Raw genomic sequence first — 23,080 nt, forward strand, 5'->3', positions numbered from 1 at the left:
GGGGGGGCTACCGTTGGAATGGGTTGAGAGGAGTGTCTGTGCAAAGGGTTATGTTATGTGAAAAGGGCGTCTGGGTGTCCCTAGGCTAGGTTGGGTAGAGGTAATGTTTTTGGAAAGTACAGGGAATTAGGTCAAGGTGAAGAGTGGTAATTGGGTATCCTTGGAGAAGGTTAGGGGGTTGGAGAGGTCCGTGTACTAAGTGGGGGAAGGTCTTGGTATCGCTGGAATGAGAATGAGCTGTTAGGTTGACAAGAAGTTGGGGGTCTGGGTATCCCCAGGGTAATAAGCTGGTGAGAGGGGTCTGGGTGTGAGGAAGAGGGGTCTGGCTATCCTCTGTCTAGCTTGGGGGGGGCGGGGGGGTTCAGCATAAGAAGGTAGGGTCTGGGTATTCCTAAAGGGGATTTGGGCCGGCGGGGGTGGTGGTGGCATATGTGTGAAAGTTTAAGCCTTTGTGAAGGGTAGTCTGGATCTCCCTGGATTGGGTTAGAGCATGTGCTGGGATCTTTTTGCAAAGGAGAGAAACTAAGTTGTTATGAAGAGGGCGTCTGAGCATCCCTGGAATGAGTTAGAGTGGGGTTGGGTCTTTTTGCAAGGAAGAGGAGTTTATGCCGATACGAAGAGGGGATCTGGGGATCCCTAGAATGGGCTAGGGTGGGAACGGGTCATTTCGCAAAGAAGAAATTCAGCTTAGGTATTTTAATAATGTGAAAGGGGGTCTGGGCGTCCCTGGCATGGGTTAGGCACAGAGGTTTGTAAGGAAGGGTTTAAGGTGATGTGAAGACCGTATCTGGGCATCCCTAAAATGGGTTAGGCTGGGTCATTTTGTAAAGAAGAGGGGCTGAGGTTGATATGAAGAGGCACCTAGGGCATCCCTATAGTGGTTGGGGTAGAAGAGGGGATCTGGGTACCCCAGGCGGGATTAGAATTGTAGGTGAGGTCTCAATGTAAAGAACAAGTAATTTCTGTGAAGAGTGAGACACGAGTTGGGGTGACAGGTAGAATATAGGTATGAAGAGGTTAGGCTTTTGTGAAGTGGGGCTGGGTATTCTGGATAGGGGGTTAGGGCTGTGGGAGAGGGCTTTGATTTTTAGAGAGGTTTAAGCACTTTGAAAAGGGGGATCTGGGTATCATGGAGAAGTGGTCTAGGAGGGGAAAGTGTAGGTGTAGTGATGGGTTACGCCAGCATGAGACAAGTTGGTTGAAGGAAGGGCAAGTTTGATGTGAGGGATCTGGGCACCAGAGGGAGAGACAGCGTCTAACGGGCGTATGTAAAGGAGAGGGGTTGTACCATGTGAGGATGCAGAAAGTGGCGGGGGCTTGGGGCAGTTTGAGTCTTTTGGTGTAAAAAGATGTCAGGAACCTGGGGGAGGGAACAGAGGAGGAGGGAGGCTGGGAGAAGTGGTGGCCGTTAGGGCCTGTGAGGACTCCCCGAGGCACCGGGGAGCAGGAATGGGGTAGTGAGTTGGGAAGGAGGCTCGAATGGAGAGGACACAGGTTCCTGTGTAATGCGCGTGGCTGTGGGCCAGCTGAGAGGCATGGGAGGTGAGGGTTGGACAGGTTACGAGGATCTGGTGGGTGGAGTTTGATGCGCGTTGATTCAGAGGTGAGCCTTGGATAGATTCTGGGAAGGGACTGCTGGGAAGGTTCTGTGCTTGGTAGTCTCGTGTGTTCAGGAGCAGAAGGATTGCTGGGGGTGAGGGGTGGGAGTGGGAAATGGAAGCAAGAAGTTAGAGGGTAAAATACATACAGGGTCTTGGCCGGGAGTGCTAAAGGGAAAGAATTGTCCCTCAGAAGGACGGAGGAGACAGCAGTTTACTGGGATCTGTCCCCACCTCTTTCTTTTCACAGCCCAGGGCCTTGCTGCCGCCATGACCGAGGAATCCGAGGAGACGGTCCTGTACATCGAGCACCGCTATGTCTGCTCCGAGTGCAACCAGCTGTACGGGTCCCTGGAGGAAGTGCTGGTGCACCAGAACTCCCATGTGCCCCAGCAGCACTTCGAGCTGGTGGGCGTGGCTGAGCCTGGAGTCGCGGTGGCCACGGAGGCAGCTTCCGGCACGGGCCTCTATCAAACCCTGGTGCAGGAGAGCCAGTACCAGTGCCTGGAGTGCGGGCAGCTGCTCCTGTCCCCCAGCCAGCTCCTGGAGCACCAGGAGCTGCACCTGAAGATGATGGCTCCCCAGGAGGCGGTGGCGGCTGAGCCGCCAGCCAAGGCGCCCGCGCTCAGCTCCAGTACCATCCACTACGAGTGTGTGGACTGCAAGGCTCTCTTTGCCAGCCAGGAGCTCTGGCTGAGCCACCGGCAGACGCACCTCCGGGGCACTCCCGCCAAGCCTGCGGCCCCCGTGGTCCTGGGGTCCCCGGTGGTCCTGGGGACCCCTGTGGGCCAGGCCCGTGTGGCTGTGGAGCACTCCTACCGCAAGGCAGAGGAGGGTGGGGAAGGGGCAGCTGTCCCTTCCGCCGCCGCCACCACTGAGGTGGTCACTGAGGTGGAGCTGCTCCTGTACAAGTGCTCTGAGTGCTCCCAGCTCTTTCAGCTTCCAGCCGACTTCCTGGAGCACCAGGCCACCCACTTCCCTGCCCCGGTCCCCGAGTCGGAGGAGCCTGCCTTGCAGCAGGAGACCCTGACTCCGTCACCTACAGAGGTGCCTGTGTCCCAGCCCGATTCCCTGCCGTCCTCTGACCACAGTTACGAGTTGCGCAACGGTGAAGCCATTGGGCGCGATCGCCGGGGGCGCAAGGCCCGGAGGAACAACGGCGGAGAGCCAGGCGGGACGGCCACCCAGGAGCTCTTTTGCTCCGCGTGCGACCAGCTCTTTCTGTCACCTCACCAGCTACAGCAGCATCTGCGCAGTCACCGGGAGGGCGTCTTTAAGTGCCCTCTGTGCAGTCGTGTCTTCCCCAGCCCTTCCAGTCTAGACCAGCACCTCGGAGACCACAGCAGCGAGTCTCACTTCCTGTGCGTGGACTGCGGCCTGGCCTTTGGCACAGAGGCCCTGCTCCTGGCCCACCGGCGAGCCCACACCCCGAATCCTCTGCACTCGTGTCCGTGCGGAAAGACCTTTGTCAACCTCACCAAGTTCCTGTATCATCGGCGTACCCACGGGGCGGGGGGCGTCCCTCTGCCCACCACACCGGTCCCCCCCGAGGAGCCGGTCATTGGGCTCCCCGAGCCAGCCCCGGCAGAGACTGGAGAGTCCGAGGCGCCGGAGCCTCCTGTGGCCGAAGAGAGCTCAGCAGGGCCGGCTGCCCCGGGCACCTACCGCTGCCTGCTGTGCAGCCGCGAGTTCGGCAAGGCCTTGCAGCTGACACGGCACCAGCGTTTTGTGCATCGGCTGGAGCGGCGCCATAAGTGTGGCATCTGCGGCAAGATGTTTAAGAAGAAGTCTCACGTGCGTAACCACCTGCGCACGCACACGGGCGAACGGCCTTTCCCCTGCCCAGACTGCTCCAAGCCCTTCAACTCGCCCGCCAACCTGGCCCGCCACCGGCTCACGCACACGGGGGAGCGGCCCTACCGCTGCGGGGACTGCGGCAAGGCTTTCACGCAGAGCTCCACGCTGCGGCAGCACCGCCTGGTGCACGCGCAGCACTTCCCCTACCGCTGCCAGGAGTGCGGCGTGCGTTTTCACCGCCCCTACCGCCTGCTCATGCACCGCTACCACCACACGGGCGAGTACCCCTACAAGTGTCGCGAGTGCCCCCGCTCCTTCCTGCTGCGCCGGTTGCTGGAGGTGCACCAGCTCGTGGCCCATGCCGGCCGCCAGCCGCACCGCTGCCCATCCTGCGGGGCCGCCTTCCCTTCCTCGCTGCGGCTGCGTGAGCACCGGTGCGCTGCTGCTGCGGCCCAGGCCCCCCGGCGCTTCGAGTGCGGCACCTGCGGCAAGAAAGTGGGCTCGGCGGCCCGGTTGCAGGCGCACGAGGCGGCCCATGCGGCTGCTGGGCCGGGCGAGGTCCTGGCTAAGGAGCCCCCGGCCCCCCGGGCTCCCCGGGCCACTCGCGGGCCGGTTGCCTCCCCCACCACCCTGGGGGGCACGGCCACCACGGCCCCCGCGGCCCCTGCCCGACGCCGGGGCCTGGAGTGCAGCGAGTGTAAGAAGCTGTTCAGCACGGAGACCTCGCTGCAGGTGCACCGGCGCATCCACACGGGGGAGCGGCCGTACCCGTGTCCGGACTGCGGCAAGGCCTTCCGTCAGAGTACCCACCTGAAGGACCACCGGCGCCTGCACACAGGCGAGCGGCCCTTTGCCTGCGAAGTGTGCGGCAAGGCCTTTGCCATCTCCATGCGCTTGGCAGAGCATCGGCGCATTCACACGGGGGAGCGGCCCTACTCCTGCCCTGACTGTGGCAAGAGCTACCGCTCCTTCTCCAACCTCTGGAAGCACCGCAAGACCCACCAGCAGCAGCATCAGGCAGCCGTGCGGCAGCAGGTGGCCGAGGCCGAGGCCGCCGTCGGTCTGGCCGTCATGGAGACTGCAGTGGAGGCGCTGCCCCTGGTGGAGGCCATTGAGATCTATCCCCTGGCTGAGGCCGAGGGGGTCCAGATCAGCGGCTGACCCTGCCCCCTTTCCCTCTTCAGCACCACCAGTCCCTGTTGCTGAAGAACCTCCTCCAGTGTCCCCTTAAGTCTCTGTAGATACTGTGCCCCTTCCTCCGCCTCTCCCAACCACCATGTAGGTTCTGTAACTGGATTTATTCTCTCTTCCGAGGGGGGAGCTCTGGGGTCCTTGATATGTATAAAAGGCGCCCCGCCCCACCCCCACCTTCCACCTGTTAGTGCGGGTGGCCCCAATACGAAACAGTCAATAAAGACTGAATTGGACATTTATGTGTTTTTGTCTGGCCCAGCTGTGTGGGGTGGGATTTGGGAGCTGACTTTATGGCTTTTTCAGCATCCAGAACAGGGCCTGCCAAGTAGTAGGAGCTCAGGAGACCTTTACTGAACTAAAGAGGACCTGGAGTCCCAGGGCCTGGCTCAGAGAGCAGGGACTTCACCCTGGTGCGGCACGGGAAGCAGTGTGGCTGTCTTGCCACTAGAGGTCTCCACAGCCCCATAGAAGCTGTTTTCAATTGGTGGCAGGAAAATTTGGGAAAATATTCAGATTTTTTCTCACCACTTCTGGCCCCCACTCCTGGCCTGACATGAACCATCTCCCCCAAGGCCATCTGGTTTTCTCACTATAGATCCCTGAGGGCAAATGCAGGTCTGGGAAAGGCATGATCTCCAGGGCAGTAGAGGAGAGTGTCTCCCAGGACCAGACCCAACTGCGGCCTTGGAGAAGATTCTGGGGGTAGGCAGCCTCATAAGCTACCTTGACGCCCACCTAGAATTCCGGCTTAGCCAACAGACATGGGGAGAGGGGTGGTTGGAGTGGCTAGCTGGTGTTTGTCTAGTTTGTCTCAAGAACTTAGGTTTTTATAACAATTGGCACACTCACCTGTGAGGAGAACATCTTGCAGGGAAAGAGTCTGAAGTCAGAAGCAGGGAGGTGATTTGCCCATGGTCATTCAACCCACATAGGCTAGAGCTTGATTTGAAGCCTAGTTTCATCTGGTTTCATCGCCCCTATGCTTCCTCCACAGTCTTCTGCCTTCTACATACTTGGGGGAGGGCGGTCAAGAAGATGGTGACTGGTGGGAACGCTCAGTTGCTATGATTGTGTTGTCTCTTAAAGAGCCTCAGCCCAAGAAAAATAAGCTCCGCCAAGGTTACTCCATACTCCAGTCTTCCTGTTGGAGAAAATTCATACTTGGACCCCTAATAAATGAGAGGTGAAGGGAAGCTATTTGTACTGAAACCAGGGAAAGGGAGGCCCGAGAGTCTGTTACTCTCGGCCCCGTCACTAGACCTGTAGGCTCTGGGCACCGGGCTCAGAGACACACTGGTTTCGCCTTATGTTCAGGTGAAAAATGGCTTGAGAGAGGGGAGACTTACCAAGGCCACAGGCGGTGGACCAGGACTAGAAACCAAGTCTCCTAACCTGTAACAGAAATTTTACTACATAAGACTTATTAAAGAAAAAGATCACCCGTTTGATAAACTGACCTAATGAAGAGCAGTTCTCTGTTAAGCAGTTGCTTTCCAGCAGAGTGTGTGGATCATGAGCACCATCTTTCAGTGACCTCACACCCTGCCAAAAGGACTCAAGCCATCTCGGCCCCGCATGCCAGATCCCCTTCAATCCCCAAGTAGAGATTAATTCTCAAACTGTCCCCTCCCAAGAAGAGCAGCAACGTCCTGAAAGTCATATCAAATAAGTGCTTAGAACAATTGAAGGAATTATCCTTGCCAAACCAGATAAAAATAAGGTTGAATCAAGAAAAGGGACAGGAATAGGGGAAGGGGGAACCCTGAGGGTGCTGGTTGACTCCCAGATTCAGCAGAGAAGAATGGCTCTGTGACAGTGGGGTGATCACCCTTCCTCAACTGTGGTTCCTTTTTAGAGCCTCTAATGAAAACTTCAGACTCCCACCCTGAGAAAAGTTGACGTGTGCAAACACTATTGATGAACAAGACTCATTGTTCACCATCACCCCGCTGAAACTTGATGGTCCTCAGTTGAACTACTGTCCTAAAAAAGGATGGCACGAATCAAACCCCTGTTGGATGCTGGGGTTTAAGTTGGACAGACAAAGGTTCTTGAACTTTAATGTTCGTTAGGCAGTTCCCCCAGAGATTCAGATCCAGCAAACGTGTCTGGATGAGATCCAGGAATCTGCATTTTCCTTTTTTCTTTTTTTTTAGGGGGAGAGAAAGAATCCCAAGCAGGCTCCACACCCAGCACAGAGCCTGACTTGAGGTTCAATCCCACTACCCTGAGATCATGACCTGAGCCGAAATCAAGAGTTAGATGCTTAACTGACTGAGCCACCCAGGTGCCCCCAGGATCTGCACCAATTCTGGGGCGCCTGGCTGGTTCAGTTAGTAGAGCGTGTGACTCTTGATCTTGGCGTTGTGAGTTCCAGCCCCACGTTGGGTGTAGAGATTACTTAAAAATAAAATCTTTAAAAATAAGTAAGGGTGCCTGAGTGACTCCGCCGGTTAAGCATCCTACTCTAGATTTGGAGTCAGGTCATGATCTCAGGGTCATGAGATTAAGCCCCGTGGCAGGCTCCAGGCTGGGTGTGGAACCTGCTTAAGATTCTCTCTCTGCCTCTCCCCCATCCCCCAAGATAAATAAACAAACACCAATTCTGATGCAGGTGACTTGCTGACCCCTCTAAAAAGAGCCTTGCATATCCTATTTTTAGTTGGATATGGAAGCTACATAAGCAGAAGAAAAATCAAGGGAACACAACAGTGGTCCACTAGAGCCCAATATGCTCATGACAAGAGGAGGCCAGAGGAAGGGCATGTGGAGCAGTTGGGCACATTCATGGGGCTGCAAGCGGATGCTCTCAGGTGTGCTGTCTGTGCTTGCCACAGAATGGTCTGGGTGACAAGGAACTCAGGTCTGTATGGTTCTGACTGCACCACCCTACCAGAGGGGGCTAGACAAGTGACCTTCCTCTATACCAACATCCCACTTTCCCATCCCTACAGACTTGTCTTGAGAATTAGGGAGGTGCTTTCTTTCAATCTTGCCAAAACGATGCAGTGCTAATACTTCTTATCTAAGTGATCCAACCCCTCTTCTGTTCTTTTCCTTTCTCCTGTCTCCCCCATCCCTTCCTGTTGAAACTGCAGAATCCCAGCACCTGTGTGCCAAGCGTACATCAGAGGGATGAAACAGTGACAAGGAGACATGATGCCAGTGAGAAAACCCAGTTGTCGACACCATTTCTGATTTTCAGTGATGAGGTCTTGGGGATCAGCCCATGGCCTGGCCTCTAAGCCATTGTTCTTGCCAAATGACCTAGTCAAGCTGGGCACAAAAATTTGAGTGAGTGAGAGTTAATGTCACTCTGAAAAAGTGTACCTTGTACCACCAGACAATTTCAAAGTCAACTGTTTTTCAAGGGTCTTGTTAGTCTCTGGGGATTGAAGTGGGGAAGACTCACTGGCTTCCTGGATTTCCCGTAGTTCTCATTTATTGAAGACAGTGTTGCCAGAGATCTGTCCTAAGCACTTACCTCGTCATCTCATTTAATTCTTGCAACCCCATAGGGTTGGTATTGCCCACACGTTACAGATGAGGACACTGAAGGTCAGATATCAAAAATCACACAAGCTATAAAATGGCAGAAGTGAGATGTGAATTCAGGAATTGGAATTCATCCTAAATTCTGAGACCTGGTTCTGATGGGTGAAATCACGGCTCGGGCCTCACTTCTGAACATTTGCTCTGTGTGAACAGAAGCAAAGCCATCCCCCACCCCTCCTTGTCCGCAGCACACACATACCCACCATCCTTACCGGTACAGAGAGGAGACCACAGGAGAGCAGAAAGCATTTCTCTCTGTACAGTTTTTACTTTTTTATTTTTTGATGTTGTTCAGATGAATGACACACTCAAGTTACAAAAACGGGGCCTTAAAAGAAGCACATTGTACAATGAACAAGCAGATTGGAGTTAAGAACACTGAAACGCTAACCCGCTACCACGAGGAGACAGGGAGGGGGTACAGGATGGGTGGGGGGGGGCTACCAACACAGGGGTCAGACAGAACTGAAAGTGGGGCTAACTTGCTGAGAACGGACAAAAGGCAGGTCTCCTCCAGGCCTACTCAATTTCCAGACACCACTTCATGGTCTCCCTTGCCCGCTCCTTGCCACCACCTCCCCTCCCCATTCCAACCTGGTCATCTGAATGAGTGGGTGGGAGACACCCACCCCAGAAAGGGCTGAGCCACTCAGATCTTTACAAGGTGGGTGGTCATCTTGCTCTAGTGCAGGCTTGGATTTGGGAGGGGACGGTGGCCGCAGTGGGATAGGAAGCCAGAAAGGAGCTAGCAGAGAGGAGTTGATCCGAGATCAGGTCCCTGCTTTTCCCCCAGACTCCTTGCCCCTTCCCCACCCCACCATGATCCAAAGGCCCTCTCTACAAGTGCAGAGAGGCCCCCAGTCACCCTGCAATTATGTAAATAAATAAATACTGAGCCCCCGGGCTTGGAGGACGGGCTGGGGGAGGGGCAGCAGGGATAGAGAAGAGGAAGGGGAGGAAGAAGGGAGGGGTCACAGACATAGTAAATAGTTGTCTCCGTCCCAGCAACACTTCTCTCTAGATTTTTCTCTCCTTTTTGTGTTTGTTTAACAAGGAGCTAACATTTCAAGGACAAATACTTAAAAATATACATTATTTTTTTCTTCTTTTTCGCCTTTGTCATCGTCATCTTGCTTTGGAGACTGCTGAGGTCAAAGTTCAAACCGCACGAAGGAACTGCGGCTTGGAGTTTTTGTGTATTTTTTTTAATTTTTATTTTTTAATTTTTTTCACTTTTTTTTCCAACGTATAAAAAGGTAGCGGAGTTGTCTGTGGGTTTTTTTTTTTTTTTTTTAAATGGTTAAATCTTTGGTTTGTTTCTTTTTTCTCTTGGAGGCCTTTATCTCTCGCACTTGCCTTTCCCACTCGGAGGCCAGTGGGGGCCCGCGTGTCTCAATCTTGCTCAGTCGGTCTCACTCTCTCTCTCACTCAGTTCCCCCTACCCTGGGCTAAAAGGGAGAGAGAGGCACCCTGGGATTTGGGTGGGCAAGGAAATTAGTCAGGTCATCACCTACGTACAAGGCTAATCCCTTAGCCTGTCTGCCCAGGGTGCGGGGCTAGGAGACCCTCTCTTGGCCTTCTCCAGGGAGGAGATGTGCGGGGGAAACTCATACCTTTCCCTCCCCTCCTGATCTTAGCCCCAACTCCTATAGGGTTTGGGTTCCCCATCTCCACCCCCCCCCCCCTATACCCCCCCCCCCCCCCCCCCCCCTCCCCCCCCCCCCCCCCCAGAAGAGAACAGAGAGGTGTTTTAGTTACTGGCATTTTTTTTTTTTTTGGCACAAAAGGCCCACCATTAGGGTAGACCCATTCTCTGTCCCTCCCTCAAGTAGGAGGTCAGGGTTGGGGAGAAGAGAAATTCAGAAGGCTCCCCCTACCTCCAATCCACTCATCTTCCTCTCTTTCTAGCCCAGGCCGCTGGCCCCCCACCTCAGACATCTCACCTAGCCCAGAGCCTAGCTTGGGGTCTCCCTCCCCATCTCCCACATAAAGTCCCCCAGCCCCCCAACTCTCTCGCTCACACACAGACACACGGACACAGGCTCTGTACAGACCACAAAATAAAAACGATGAGATAGTTTTGTTTCCCGGAGTCGAGACAAGGGGTACTGGAGTGGAAGGGGCAGAGCGGGGTGGGGGGCATGAATTCCCCCATCACCTTCCCAACCCTGGCTCCCTCCAGTCCCCCAGCCCCTTGCCCTGGCTGGCCCCCAGCCAACGATATTTGGTTTCCTTTTTTTAACATTAAAGTTCTATGAGGTATTTGGTGCCTTATCTCGAGTCCTCGGGGGAGGGGGGCCCAGGGGGGAGACCTGGGGCACACTTGCCCCTCCCTCCCACCCCCTTCCAAATATTTGGTTTCACAGCTGTAGTTAAAGCTTGGGATTTGGTTATTTTTCCCCTCCCAGGAATTTTTTTTGTTTTGTTTTTCTTTTCCCAGTTATGGGGGTTGGATGGGGAGAGTCCCCCCACCCCCGGCTGCACGGGGGTCCCTCCACCAATGTCAGGGCATCGGCCCCATCCCTGCCCCTGCTTCCTCCTCTCCTCTCTGCCCCACTCCCGCCACACCGGGGTGCGGGGTGTGGGAGAGGTCCCCAGTGGCAGGACTTGATGGGGAGGAAGCAGGATGAAGTGGGTGGTGGTGAGTCCTGGATTTTCTTTCCTTTTTTTTTCTTTTTTTCTTTTTTTTTTTTTTTTTTGGGTTTTTTTTTTTTTTTTTTGGTTTTTTTTTTTTTCTTTTTTTTTTTTTTTTTGTTTTGTTTTTTGGTCTAGAATCATAGTTTCTGAGTCATCTCCACCATGCCTTCCATGCTGCCTGTCTTCTCGGAGGGGTATTTGGTCGTAATTCCTTTCACTTTGCTCTGCTCAAATGTCTTTTCTATCTGTTCAGGAGCCCTTGGCCCCTCTCCACCCTTGGGCAGGGGCCCAGGCCCTCTCGCCAGTCCCTTCTCTTCAGGAAATAAAAATGGACAAACTCAGAGGTAGGGTAAGGGCAGGGAGTCGGTTCAGCGGAGATGCTTACATTCTGGCGAGGATGGGTCGACGGCATGCCAGGCCCCATCGGTGCCAGGGCGGGAGGGGCGGCCACTCCACGGCTGCCCAGGCAAGGCACCCCGAGACCCCCAAAACAGCCGAGTCTCTGCTGTCTCCGTGGCCCAGCCCAACAGTTTCATTTCCCGGGTGGGAGAAGGGAGACAAGAAAGAAAGAAAGAACCCTGAGGCCTGGGGGGATGGGGGCCCAGGGCGGGGGCCGCCTCTCCTCGGAGTGCCCAGCAGCATGGCTGGCTCGGGGCTCCGGGCTCCCGGCTGCTCCGCCCAGCGGGGGCCAGGCCTCTGATTTCAATGGCTCGAGTCCTTCACAGCAACACTTTGGTTTGAGGAGAGACACAGAAAGACGGGAGACTGGGAGGGGCAAGAGAAGAGCGAAGGAAGAGGGAGAGGGAGGAGCAGAGAGAGAACAGACTGAAGAGAACAGAAAAAGAAATCAAAGGAGGAATCAAACCACCCGAAAGTTTGTTCGTTTTCCTTCGTCCATTCTTTTTGCTTTCTTATTCCTTGTTTCCTGTTTCTTTTTTTTTTTAAAGCTTTTTCAATGGATTGGGGGGCAGGGAGCTTGGGGCTCTCCACCCCTGTCCCTGACCCCCCTCTCTCAGCCCTGCCCACCCGCTTCCATCCGCCCTGGCTGAGGGACAGGCCCTGCCCCAGCCTCCCCCTCCGGCTTTCCCGAAGACGACGTCCATGAGGTATTTGTGAAGAGAAAGAAGCGTCTGTCCTTCCATCCGCCTTGGGGACCAAGGGCCTGGACCACTGGCGCAGGGGCTTGGCTCCACCTCGCGGCTCCTTCTTATTCTTGAAGAGTCCTCGTCTTCTTTCCCTTAAATATATATATATATCTATAAATTCTTTTTTTTCTAGTTTTAATTTATTGTTTGTTTGGTTTTTTTTGTTTTTTGTGTTTTGTTTTGTTTTGTTTTTTTTTGGTTCAAAACTTTGTTGGCCTCCACAATAGCAGGAGGGCAAAGTGGCTCCCAGCGGCGTCTCTCCTCTGTCCACTGAGACGGGTCCGGGGCTGGGCAAACATGGGGTCCAGCCAAGACTCGAGGGAGGTCTCATGGGAGTGGTGGCCACCACAGTGCCCTCTCGGATGGGGACCACAGGTCATGGCACTGTCCCCGCCACATGGACCCTGATGGGGATGCCACCTTGAGGAACCCCACCACTGGGGTGCGTGCGTGTGTACATGTGTGGGGGGGGGGAGGAAGAGGCATCTGCCAGTATCAGAGGGACACAGGGTGGGAAGAGCGAGGTGAGTTCTCTTTTTGGTTTCTGGTCAATGTCAAAGAACGTGAAGGATCCCACGGATAGGCACTGGAATATGAATTTTTTTTTCAGGGAAACTGACAGACAAGGATGGGAAAAAAGACAACTTGAATGCCCTCACCTCATCCCTCTTGCCCGAAACTTCCACCTTCCCCTGGGCCGGGGAGGGGGTGGATTCCAGAGCAGAGGAGGGTCAGGGTTGGGGGGGAGGAACATGTGAGAGCTAGAACTTCGCAAACCGGCCTAGCCCACCTTTCAAAGGGAAAACGGGGAGGTACGAGGGGTGAAAAGTCATCCCAGGCCTGCCCCTGCACTCTCCCCTGGCTGGGGGAGGGAGGAGGTTAAAGCGAGACCCCTTGCCCAGGTGGGGAGAGCCGGAGGCCAAGGGAGAGGGGGACACATGGTAGGGACACATTCTGTTGAGCATAACGCTAAAAATTCTGTACATCCTTTGGATGAAGCTACTGAATATTTGGTGTAAGGTTGTTCGGGCCCCTTCTCTTTCACCTTCTGGAAAAGAACATTTGGCGGGTGGTTCTGAGCCCACTCCGTCGGCCCCAGGCTGTGCCCTGTCTTCGCTGGGCCAGGGCTGGGGGCTGGGGCTGGAGGCTGGCACATTCTCTTTTGCCTTCTCTGGCCCCCACTGGGGGAGGCAAGTTTGGGAGTTGGCCCCCCAGCCAGGGGCTCAGCGAGAGGTCCGCCCTGCCGAGGCTTCTCTGCCCCTGGCTGGGGTTCTTATTTGGTGTCGTAGCGGTGAGGGTGAGCACACTGAGGTCTGGCTCGCAACTGGTTTTTGGTTTGGTTTTGTGGGGGATTTTTTTGTTTTGTTTTTGGTTTTGGTTTGTTTTTCACCTCTGGTTCCTTTGGGGCAGCTGGTTTCTGTTGTGATTATTTTTGGTTTCTTTTTGTTGGTTGGTTGGTTTCTTTCATTTTCTTTCTTCTTTCTTTCTTTCTTTCTTGTTTTGTTTTGTTTTTTTGGTTAGTTGGGGGTTTTTTTTGGTCTTTCCTCCCTTGTCACTCCGGCTCCAAGGACCCTCTGCACCACCACTGCTGGCCCCCTCGCCCTCTTCCCAGGCGGGGGGGACTGAGGTGGGGGTCACAGGGGTAGGAGGGGAGGCAAGGTGGGCCCTCACTCGGGCTTGGACCCTGCCTCGGGCCCCCCGGGGCCTCCAGGGGTCTGTGCTGCGGCCTCGCTGCAAGTGGAGGACGAGGACGAGGATGAGGAGGAGGATGAGGAGAGGCCCGGAGACTTGCTGGAGATGGAGGCCGCCACGGCCGCAGCAGCTGCCGAGACCAGGCCCACGCCTGGCGGGGCGCTGAGCAGGGGCAGCCCAGCGTGGTTCAAGAAGAGCGGTGAGGTCACCAGGCCAGGGCTCCCCGGGGCCGCGCTGGCCGCCCCCAGCACCAGGTTCCCGCTGCCGTCAAGGCTGGTAAGGGGCAGGGTTCCACCAGAGGCCAGGGCTGGTGGGGAGAGAGAGAGGCTGGGCTGGGGGCACCTTCCAGCATCCTGCCCGCAGTGCCCCCTATCTTCCCATCGGCCCCACTGACCCCCATCAGCACCCCTCACACCTTCCCCAAAGGTGAGATGGGTATGAAGAGGCGAGCGATGCAGTGAGCGGGGCAGGATGGCATGGCTGGAGCAGCAATGGGGGGAGGCTCGAGGCCCCAGGGGGCCAGGCTGGTGGCGATGGGAGTGACATGAGGCAGCACGCACCTTGGATAGTGGCCAAAGGGTTGTTGCTCATGAGGGCTGGACTCAGCCCGGAGCTCAACCCCACCATTGTGCTTCTGCAAGAGGCAAAGCAGAGGCGTTAGCAGGGGCAGGGACCCGCCGGCGGCAGAACTGGGGCGCGGCTCCCACCCGGGAAGCAGCAGCGACCCTGCTTCTCTCCCCACAGCCTCCCTAAGTGCAACTGTCCACTTACCCCGTGCTGGGGTTCAGGCCCGACAAGCCGATAGCCGAGTGGCTGCCTTGAGGGCTGGGATTTGTGCTGTTGGTGGTGGCCGGGGGTGGGGGAGTGACAGAGGGGATGGAATTGAGGGGGGGCGCGGCCCCGCCCCCGCCCCCACCCCCTCCGGCTGTCCGGCTGGGGTGGAGCGTCCCCACAGCTGAGGATAAGGTAGTAACTGCCAGAGAGAGACAGAGAGACGGAGACTTCAGCTTCCACTCGTCTTCCACCGGGGAACCCGGGGTCCACCCCTGCTCGCCTTCCCGCCCAGCGCGCGCCCTGCGGCATCTCCTCCGGGGGAACAGACTTAGGCCTCCCGCCGGCTCTTCCCAAGGCCGCCTTGACAGCGATCACAATAATGGCAGCGTGGGCAGCTGCCACCCCCGGAGTCGAGCCCCGTGCCCGGGTGCGCTCACCCTGCGCGAATCCGGCCCTGAGCCTCGGCGCCGGGCGCCCCTAAGACTTCGCCCTGTGGCTCCCTCTAGGGGCCAGGCAGGGGGTTGCGGCTGTGCGCGCCGAGGTGGAGAGGGCTCAGCGGCCGGATGGCCAGACAGCCACGGGCAGCAATTTCCTGCCTGTTCCGCCCCATCTGTGCCCTTGGGCGAGTACCTTCACCTCTCTGGCCTTCAGTTGCCTAATCTGGAAAATGGGGATAATAACAGGGCCTACTTTATACAATGAGTGTGAGGATGAGATGAGTCGATATTCTTCATAAAGAGTTTAGACAGTGCCAGGCACACCTTTATAACTTTATAAGCTTCCACTTCTTATCTCTTAATCTGAGAAAAATCAATATGATGTTTGTTTTCTATTCTTTTTTTTTTTTTTTTTAGTTTATTTATTTCGGTAATCTCTAACCCAATGTAGGGCTTGAACTCACAACCCCAAGATCAGGAGCCACATACTCCACTGACTGAGCCAGCCAGGCTCCAGTTTTCCATTATTCTTATATGTGGTGTTACACAGGCCCTGTCCCAGGAAGGGAGCAAGGGGAACTTTGGGCACAAAAGAGCATGTATGTGTGTGTGGGGGGGTACACAGACATACACACTCTTGTATGTATATATTCACGTATATAGCTTTTGTATGTATTATACATTCACAATAATTTGATAAAACCTGAGGCTCAGAGAGGTAAAGTCACTCCTGGAGCTCACACAGTTTATAAAAGCCAGGACCAGAACCCGAGTACATCAACTTTTAGCAAAGTCCGTGCTTTTCTCACAGGAAATCGTAGAGCAGATGAGAGCCGAGCTGCTCTGGCAGGGAGGGTTAGGCTGCCCTCTCCTCTCTGTGCCCCCTGCCTCCCTCATCCCCAGGCTCAGCCTTGAGGCCCACAGATGCCCTAAGCCACTAGAGAACCTCAGGCCTGTACTGGGCCTCCCAAAGCCCCCTCACGGGCTCCTGCCCGCCCTGACCTGTTGTGCTCAGACTGCTGGAAGCTTGGGACAATGGCAAGGTCCCGGCGCCCCCTTGGGGTGTGACCTGGGGAGAGAGGAAAGAAGGCATGGTGAGGCCACTGTTTCCCAGTAGCCCTCATGACGCTCCCTGTGGGTAAGACCCCCATTCATCTGCCCTCAGGCTGAGGGGAGAAGGGACTTTGGGCACAATGCTATGCTTGTATTATGCTAGGTTCTTTCCATCATATCTACGTTAACATTTACCCGAAGTGATCCTGAGCCATTGGTGGGAAAAAATAATTCCTAATTGAGAGTGTTCTCCCACCTCTCTGACACCATCCAGTTGCAGGTCTAAAGCGTCTGTGTGTGTGTGGGGGGGGGAGTATTATGATGATAAGGGGCGTCTCTGCATCAGAGTGTTGGGATGTCCTGTTGCTTGATTTTCTGGGACCACCCACCAGCCTCCTTCTTGGCCTCCCTGCCTCCATCAGCTCCAATAGCCTCACTCTTAATGTGACCCTGTCCCTCCCCAGCTCAAAACTCCTCCTTAGCTCCTCACCACCCGTGGTTCACGTTCAAGCTCCTCAGCATGTTACTTGAGAGTCTGGCCCCTGCCCAGCCCGCCCCTACCCTCATACTCATTCATATACATTCCTGCTCCAACCACATTAAACTGCACTGGAGTTCCTCCGATTGGGCTCAGCACACTCTGGCTTCTCGGCCTTTGGGCAGGGCAGTCTTTAAGTGGCTGGCTACCTCTCCCTTGTCCTTTAGAACTCAGCTCAGGTGGTCTCTTCTTCCTCCATACCAGGGGCCTGGGGGGCTCCTCTCTGTCACGTCACAGCCCCTTTCCACATGAGATGCAATAAAGGGGTGTCCCAGTGCATCTGATCCCAAGCAGGTCTGCGTGCAGCTGTGAACCTGAATGTACACCCAGGGACATAACGCTGTCCCTGCCTGTGTCTGTGTGTGTGGCTGTGAACCTGTATGTGTGTGTATGGGGAGGGGGTACCTCCATCCCCTACCTGGGATCTCTCCCCATGTGGCCATGCACAGCGAGAACTATTTTTGGCTCTGTTGGTATGTGTCTGTGGGTGCTTGTATCCCCCACATAAGACCACAGTTCCCTGGAAATTGTGTCCCTGTGTGACTGTGCTCCAACCCTGTGACAGCCTGTCGCTAAGGGTGAGTCTCCCTGCCCCTGTGCCAGGCACTGTGGACAACCAAGTAGACTGTGCTTCACAGAGGCCCCTGCCTAGGGGTGGGGTGTTGCCAGAGCTTTGTGCCCCCTACCCCCAGAGGGGCTCCTGGTACCAGATGGGGGCTGTAGCTGGCTGGCTTCCCCGGGCTGGGCAACATGGGGGCTGCGCTGCAGGGGTTGATGCGTTTTTCCTTCTGGCGCCGGTTGCAGAACCAGACGCGGATCACTTCCTTCTCCATGTGCAGCTGCTCTGCAATCAGCAGGATCTCCTCTGAGGTAGGCTTCTGGTTCTGCAGGCAGAGGGCTGGTGAACCCCAGGTCCACCCCGACCCCCCACCTCAGGGCCTCCCCGAAGGCCGCGGCCTCACCGCTAGAAAACTCTTCTCTAAGGCGAAGCGGACGTTTGTCTCGATGCTGGTCCTCTTCTTGCGTCTCCGGCCAGGGAGCCCGTCGAAGCCCAGGCTGGGGCTGCTCAGCTGGTTGGGGCTGGGCAGGCTTGAGTCCACAGACATAGTCTCTGTGCCCGGGAGGAGACGGGGGCATGAGAGGGAGCCTCCGGGGCCCACCACCGGCCGCCCGCCCTGGGAGCCCCGGCCCAGTCCCACCTGCGTCGTTGAGCCACTTCTCCAGGAGGGGCTTGAGTTTGCACATGTTCTTGAAGCTCAGGTTGAGGGCCTCGAAACGGGAGATGGTCGTCTGGCTAAAGTCGTTGCCGTAGAGCTTGCCCATGGCCAGGCCCACATCACCCTGGCCAAGTGGGGTGGGGAATGGGGCGGCGGTCAGGGCGCCGGGCTCACCCCGGTCCACCGGCTGGCCACACCCCTGGCCCCGCCCACCGGCCGGCTGCGGTCTCTCGCCCCGCCCACCACCTGGCCACGCCCACTGCCCCGCGCTGCGGAGAGGGAGCCCGTGCTGCCGGGTGGCCCCAGACCTGCGTGAAGCCCAGCTTGATGCGGCGTTGCTTGAAGGTGCGGGCGAACTGCTCCAGCTCCTCCAGGTCACTGGGCTCCTCGGGGTGGGATGGTGGCTCCAAGCATTTGGGGGGCTGCGGGTGCGAGAGGTGCGGGTCGGGCAGCGTGGGGCGGGTCACGGCCTGGTAAGGTGGGCAGGGGTGGGTGGGGTGCAGGATCGAGGACCAGGATGGGGCTCAGCAATGGCTGCGCAGTCCTCCCTCCCTCCTTCCCTCTCTGCCATCCCACCTCTTCCTGCAGGCTCTCCTCTACCTGTCCCCAGGAGGCTGATGCGCACTCATTGTCAATCCCCATCAAGGGGACACTCTGCTACTCCATAGGGACCTCTCACTGCCCCCAACTCTCTCTCTGCACATTCCCTCCCAGCCTGCAAAGTCCCAGGAGTAGCCAGCTCCTTTCAACCATCGGCTTTTTCCCTGGAGCTGGGGGCCATGGTTTTATCCTTCTCTCAGGCAGGAATTAATGACTGGCTCTGCTACCGAATTGTTGGGTAACTCAGGCAAGTTTCTTAATCTCCCTGGGCCTCAGTTTTCCCCTCTGCAGAATGGAAATAATCATGGTTGCTCTGCCCACCCCATGGGGTTGATGGGAGAATCCCGTGAAAGGTTGCAGATAAAGTGAAAGCATTTTTAAAAGTAGATGAGGAGGGTGCCTGGGGGATTTACAAAGAAGCAACAGGTCTCTCTGAATTGCTTTATTTCCCTAAAAATATCTGAAACAGGTGGTGAGTGCAACCATGTTGGTCACATAAGTCCTTGATCCATTATCCAAATGCTGGGGCCAGATGGGTTTTGGAATTCAGAAGTTTTACAGATTTTAGAAAGCCTATACGGGTCACAAATAATGTGACTCCCCCCATCAGGGTCAAGGCATCACCCCATCACTGAACACATTAACAGCTCTCAGCAAAGCACAAATACCACATGGGAGGGAGAAAGGAAAGTCATACTCCTTTGCCTTAGGTCAAGATGGGTTTTGCAGCCAAATAACTTCTGGTCTCACATTACAAAAACAACTTGGTTTTCCAAGCATTTTGGATTTCAGAATTCAGCTCAGCCCAGTATTAGTCTCTAAATTTTTTGGGTTAAATAGTTCATATTTTTTGAAAGGGCTGTTAAAAAAAAGTGGGTAGGAGGGAATGTCGAAATCCATAAAGAATCATGAAAGATTATTATCGAAGTCTAGAACCCAGTCAGCAAACTGAAAGAAAGGCCAGGCCACAACCTATGGGTTTTTTGCACGTGTGCATTTTGGGGTAGTGGGGGTCAGATCAAAATCTTTCATCAGATTCTCAAAGGAGTCCATGTGTCTGAAAGGGTTAAGAGTCCCTGGCCTGGCTGATTCCCCTCCTTCTATAGAGGAAGAAGCTGACCCAGACAGGGAGAGTGGCTTGTCTAAGGTCCCATAGCAAATCAGTGGCAGAGCAGGGCTGGTCCCCAGGTCCCCCGACTCCTGTTCTGGCCCCTATGGTCATGGGGAGGGTTGGAGGGAGAAGAGACCCTCACCCTCCCACCCCCTCTTCACCCAGCCTGGCACACTCGGTGGACATTCTCACCTGTGTGGGCAGCCCGGCCCGGGGCTGGGAGGTCAGAAGAGCTCCCTGGGTTTGCTGAGGTAGCTGGAAGAGATTTGGTGTCGGTAGCAGGCCTGGGGAGACAAGGGGATTGCACGGGGTGAGGGAGGAGGGAGAGTTCTGTGGAAGCATCCTCGGGGAGGGGAGGCCATGGGGTGGGTGGGGCCTTACCTGGCTGACTCTGCTGGGCCTGTGGCAGCAGGAACTGAGCAGGTGGCTGGAGGTGGTGGCCTGGCACGAGCACCAGCTGCTGAAGCTGGAGGAGCTGCTGTATGTCCTGGCAGGGAGGGGGATGGACAGAAAGACAGCCTGAGTCTTGGCCCAGCTCCCTCTGCACCGTGTGAGCCCTGAGGGGTTCCACAGAGTGGGCGGGGAGGGATGGAGCACGGTCTCTGAATGGCTTCCCTTAGCTAAGGGCCCACAGGAGGCTTCTCCCAACCACGGGCTACCAGAGCATCCTATCTGGGCTGACCCAGGAGGGCTCGCTCTTGATTTACCTTCTCTTTCTTTTTTTTTTTTTTTAAGATTTTATTTATTTGACAGAGAGAGACACAGCGAGAGAGGGAACACAAGCAGGGGGAGGGGGAGAGGGAGAAGCAGGCCTCCCACCAAGCAGGGAGCCCGATGTGGGGCTTGATCTCAGGACCCTGGGATCATGACCTGAGCCGAAGGCAGACGCTTAACGACTGAGCCACCCAGGCACCCCTTACCTTCTCTTTCTTGAAGAAATATTTGCCTTGTCTTACATTCCCACAGAACAAATAGTATCGTTTAAAAATGTAAATCAGACCAAGTCTTCCCTTCTCTTAAAACACCTGAGGCAAAAGATACCGTGTCTGGAATTAGCTTTAAAATACTCCAGCACAGCAATAAATAAATAAATAAAATAAAATAAAATACTCCAGCACAGTAAATTGGTTCAACCACTTTGGAAAACTCTTTGGCACTGTTATGGTTTGAATTATGTCCGCCCCTCAAAAGACATGTAGGAATCCTAACCCCCCAGAACCCCAGAGAGTGGCCTTATTTGAAGATAGGGTCCTAATCCAATATGACAGGTGTCCATTTAGTAAGGGGGAATTTGGACACAGAGACAAACATGTACAGAGAGAAGGCACTGTGAAGAGACCCAGAGAGAAGATGCCCAGCCCTGCCAACACACTGGCTTCGGACTTACAGCTTCCAGAGCTGTGAAAGAATACATTTCTGTTGTTTAAGACAGCCAGTTGGTGGTTGGTTGTTATAGCAGCTCTAGAAAACAAATACAGGCACTATTTACTAAAGCCAAACATACACCTGTCTCATGACCCAGCAGTTCCCCACCTGGGTGCTAGCCACTGTAAGTGTGTACGTGTGTTCACCAAAAGACACGTGCCACGATGTTCAGGGCAGAACCATTTGTAATGGCCCAAACCCAAAGAAAGCCCAGGTCCCCATCGGAATCGAAATGGGTGAGTAAACTGATTCACTGGAATGCTACAGCAATGAGAAGGGGCAGTCTACAATCTGTAATGACACACAGCAAAATAAACTTCCCAGACGTGATACGTGGAAGAAGCTAGACATGATAGAGAGCATCCTATATGGTTCCATTTGCATTTGGGGAGGGAGAGGCTAGAAGGCATCCCCAGGGGCTTCTGGGGAGCTGGCCATATTCAGTTCTTGATCTGGTTGCTAGTTACATGAGTATGCTCAGTTTGTGAGTGTCACTGATCTGTATATTTATGATTTGTGCACTTTGCCATATTTGTTATACTTCAATGAAAAGATTTTTTTTTTTTAAAGGGAAATGAAGCAGGGACAGAGGGAGAGAAAAAAACATCCAGCCTCTCCACCAAAAAAGTGAAGGGTATAGATGAAACAGGATTGGCAAAAGGTTGGTGTCTACTGAGCGGGTGAAGGCACGTACAGTTCCTTATATCATACCCTCCACTTTTAGGTTTGAACATTTCCAAAAGAAAAAGCAAAACCCCCTTACACACACACACATACATACTCCAGTGGCTTCTCATAGCCACAATAATACAATCAAAACCCCTTACCTGGTCTCTAAGGTCCTTCATACCAAAGCCCGTGCTAGTCTTCCTCACCTCAACTCCTACCTCAGGGCCTTTGCACACGCTGTTCCCTCTGCCAAGCAGTTCTAGTTCTTATACTCCTGCCTAGGCCCTTCTTGTCACTCAGATAAAATCACCTCTTCAGGGGCGCCTGGGTGGCTCAGTCAGTTAAGTGTCTGACTCTTGATTTCAGCTCAGGTCATGATCTCAGAGTCATGAGATTGAACCCCACGTCAGGTTCCATGCTGGGCATGGAGCCTGCTTAAGAGTCTCTCCCTCTCCCTCTGCCCCTTCTGCTTGTGCTCTGTCTCTCTCTAGAATAAATAAATAAATCCTTAAAAAAAAAAAGATTCTCTCTCTCCCTTTGTTTCCCCCTCCTCAGGCACTCACATTCTCTCTTTAAAAAAAAAAAATCACCTCTTCAGAGATGCCCTCCTTGACCACCTAATCTAAAGCAGCCACCACCACCCCTCTCTTTGTTATCTCCATTTCACCTCCTCCGTAAGACTTATCACTATCTCAAGGTATCTCTCTTTCTGTTTACCCTTTCACAGTGCATCTCCCTCACTGGTATGTCAGATCCATGAGAGTGTGATCTTGATAGTTTTGGGCATTATTATAATCTCAGCATCTAGAATATCTGGCACCCAGTAAGTGCTCCACATATATCTGTTGAATGAACCCACACTGATGCTTCATAATTTGCTCAGTAACTTTTACGACAGTTGAAAGTTATGTTACTTAGAGTGACATTCTTTTTCCTTCTGGGAAATTGAGGGGATGACATATGCCCCTCAATTCCTCCCAATGCTATTGTTATTCCAAAGACCAATTTAATGTCCTAGGAAGTGAACAAACTGAGGAAAAAACATACGCAACTTGACACAAAGGGTTCATTTCTTTAACATATAAAGAGTGATTACAGATCAATAAGAGAAAAACTAACAATCCAATAGTAATCTGGCCAATATAGGGCTGGTGACTGCCCAGCAAAGGAAATATAAACAGCTCTGAATGAAAAAATATTCAGACTCATTCACAATAAGATAAACAGAGCTATAACTGCACTGAGATACTATTTTTACCTATCTGATGGGCAAAGATAACAGCAGTGCATAACACGCTGGGTTGGGGCAAATGGGGAAACACACATTCTTGCACATCACTAGTGAGAAGATAATTTGGCAATGTCTGTCAGAATTACAAAGGCAGGGCAGAAGACATGAAAGACATTTCTCGGGCGCCTGGGTGGCTCAGTCGTTGAGCGTCTGCCTTCGGCTCGGGTCATGATCCCGGAGTCCCGGGATCGAGTCCCACATCGGGCTCCCTGCTCGGCGGGAAGCCTGCTTCTCCCTCTCCCACTCCCCCTGCTTGTGTTCCTGCTCTCGCTATCTCTCTCCCTGTCAAATAAATAAAATATTTAAAAAAAAAAAAAAAAAAAAAAAAAAAAAAAAAAAAAAAAAAT

The 23,080-nt window shown here is 54.2% G+C and overlaps 2 protein-coding genes across 9 annotated transcripts in view; one reads left to right on the forward strand and one right to left on the reverse strand.

Annotated features, from left to right (window-relative positions):
• ZNF574 (zinc finger protein 574) overlaps window positions 1-4,808 on the forward strand; it is a 5,679-nt gene extending 871 nt beyond the window's left edge. Inside the window, exon 2 of the mRNA XM_021692261.1 lies at window positions 1,849-4,808. Within this exon, the coding sequence (XP_021547936.1) occupies window positions 1,869-4,556 (2,688 nt within the window). The 5' untranslated portion in view covers window positions 1,849-1,868 and the 3' untranslated portion in view covers window positions 4,557-4,808. The remainder of the gene's footprint in view (window positions 1-1,848) is intronic.
• An 8,655-nt stretch (window positions 4,809-13,463) lies between these two features.
• POU2F2 (POU class 2 homeobox 2) overlaps window positions 13,464-23,080 on the reverse strand; it is a 24,057-nt gene continuing 14,440 nt past the window's right edge. For 3 of the 8 annotated variants that reach the window (XM_044921988.1, XM_044921987.1, XM_044921985.1), the window contains 10 exons: window positions 19,730-19,835; window positions 19,541-19,632; window positions 17,946-18,059; window positions 17,620-17,761; window positions 17,383-17,531; window positions 17,128-17,304; window positions 15,832-15,898; window positions 14,390-14,591; window positions 14,179-14,252; window positions 13,464-13,925 (listed from right to left, as the gene is read on the reverse strand). In XM_044921988.1, coding sequence (XP_044777923.1) covers window positions 13,594-13,925; window positions 14,179-14,252; window positions 14,390-14,591; window positions 15,832-15,898; window positions 17,128-17,304; window positions 17,383-17,531; window positions 17,620-17,761; window positions 17,946-18,059; window positions 19,541-19,632; window positions 19,730-19,835 — 1,455 coding nt within the window. In that variant the 3' untranslated portion in view covers window positions 13,464-13,593. Of the gene's footprint in view, window positions 13,926-14,178; window positions 14,253-14,389; window positions 14,592-15,831; window positions 15,899-17,127; window positions 17,305-17,382; window positions 17,532-17,619; window positions 17,762-17,945; window positions 18,108-19,540; window positions 19,633-19,729; window positions 19,836-23,080 lie in introns of all 8 variants that reach the window. The other 5 variants (XM_044921991.1, XM_044921989.1, XM_044921986.1 and 2 more) reach the window with 4 other exon arrangements.

The sequence above is a fragment of the Neomonachus schauinslandi genome, chromosome 16 (genome assembly GCF_002201575.2).
Source record: "Neomonachus schauinslandi chromosome 16, ASM220157v2, whole genome shotgun sequence".
In the NCBI taxonomy this organism is placed as follows: Eukaryota; Metazoa; Chordata; class Mammalia; order Carnivora; family Phocidae; genus Neomonachus; species Neomonachus schauinslandi.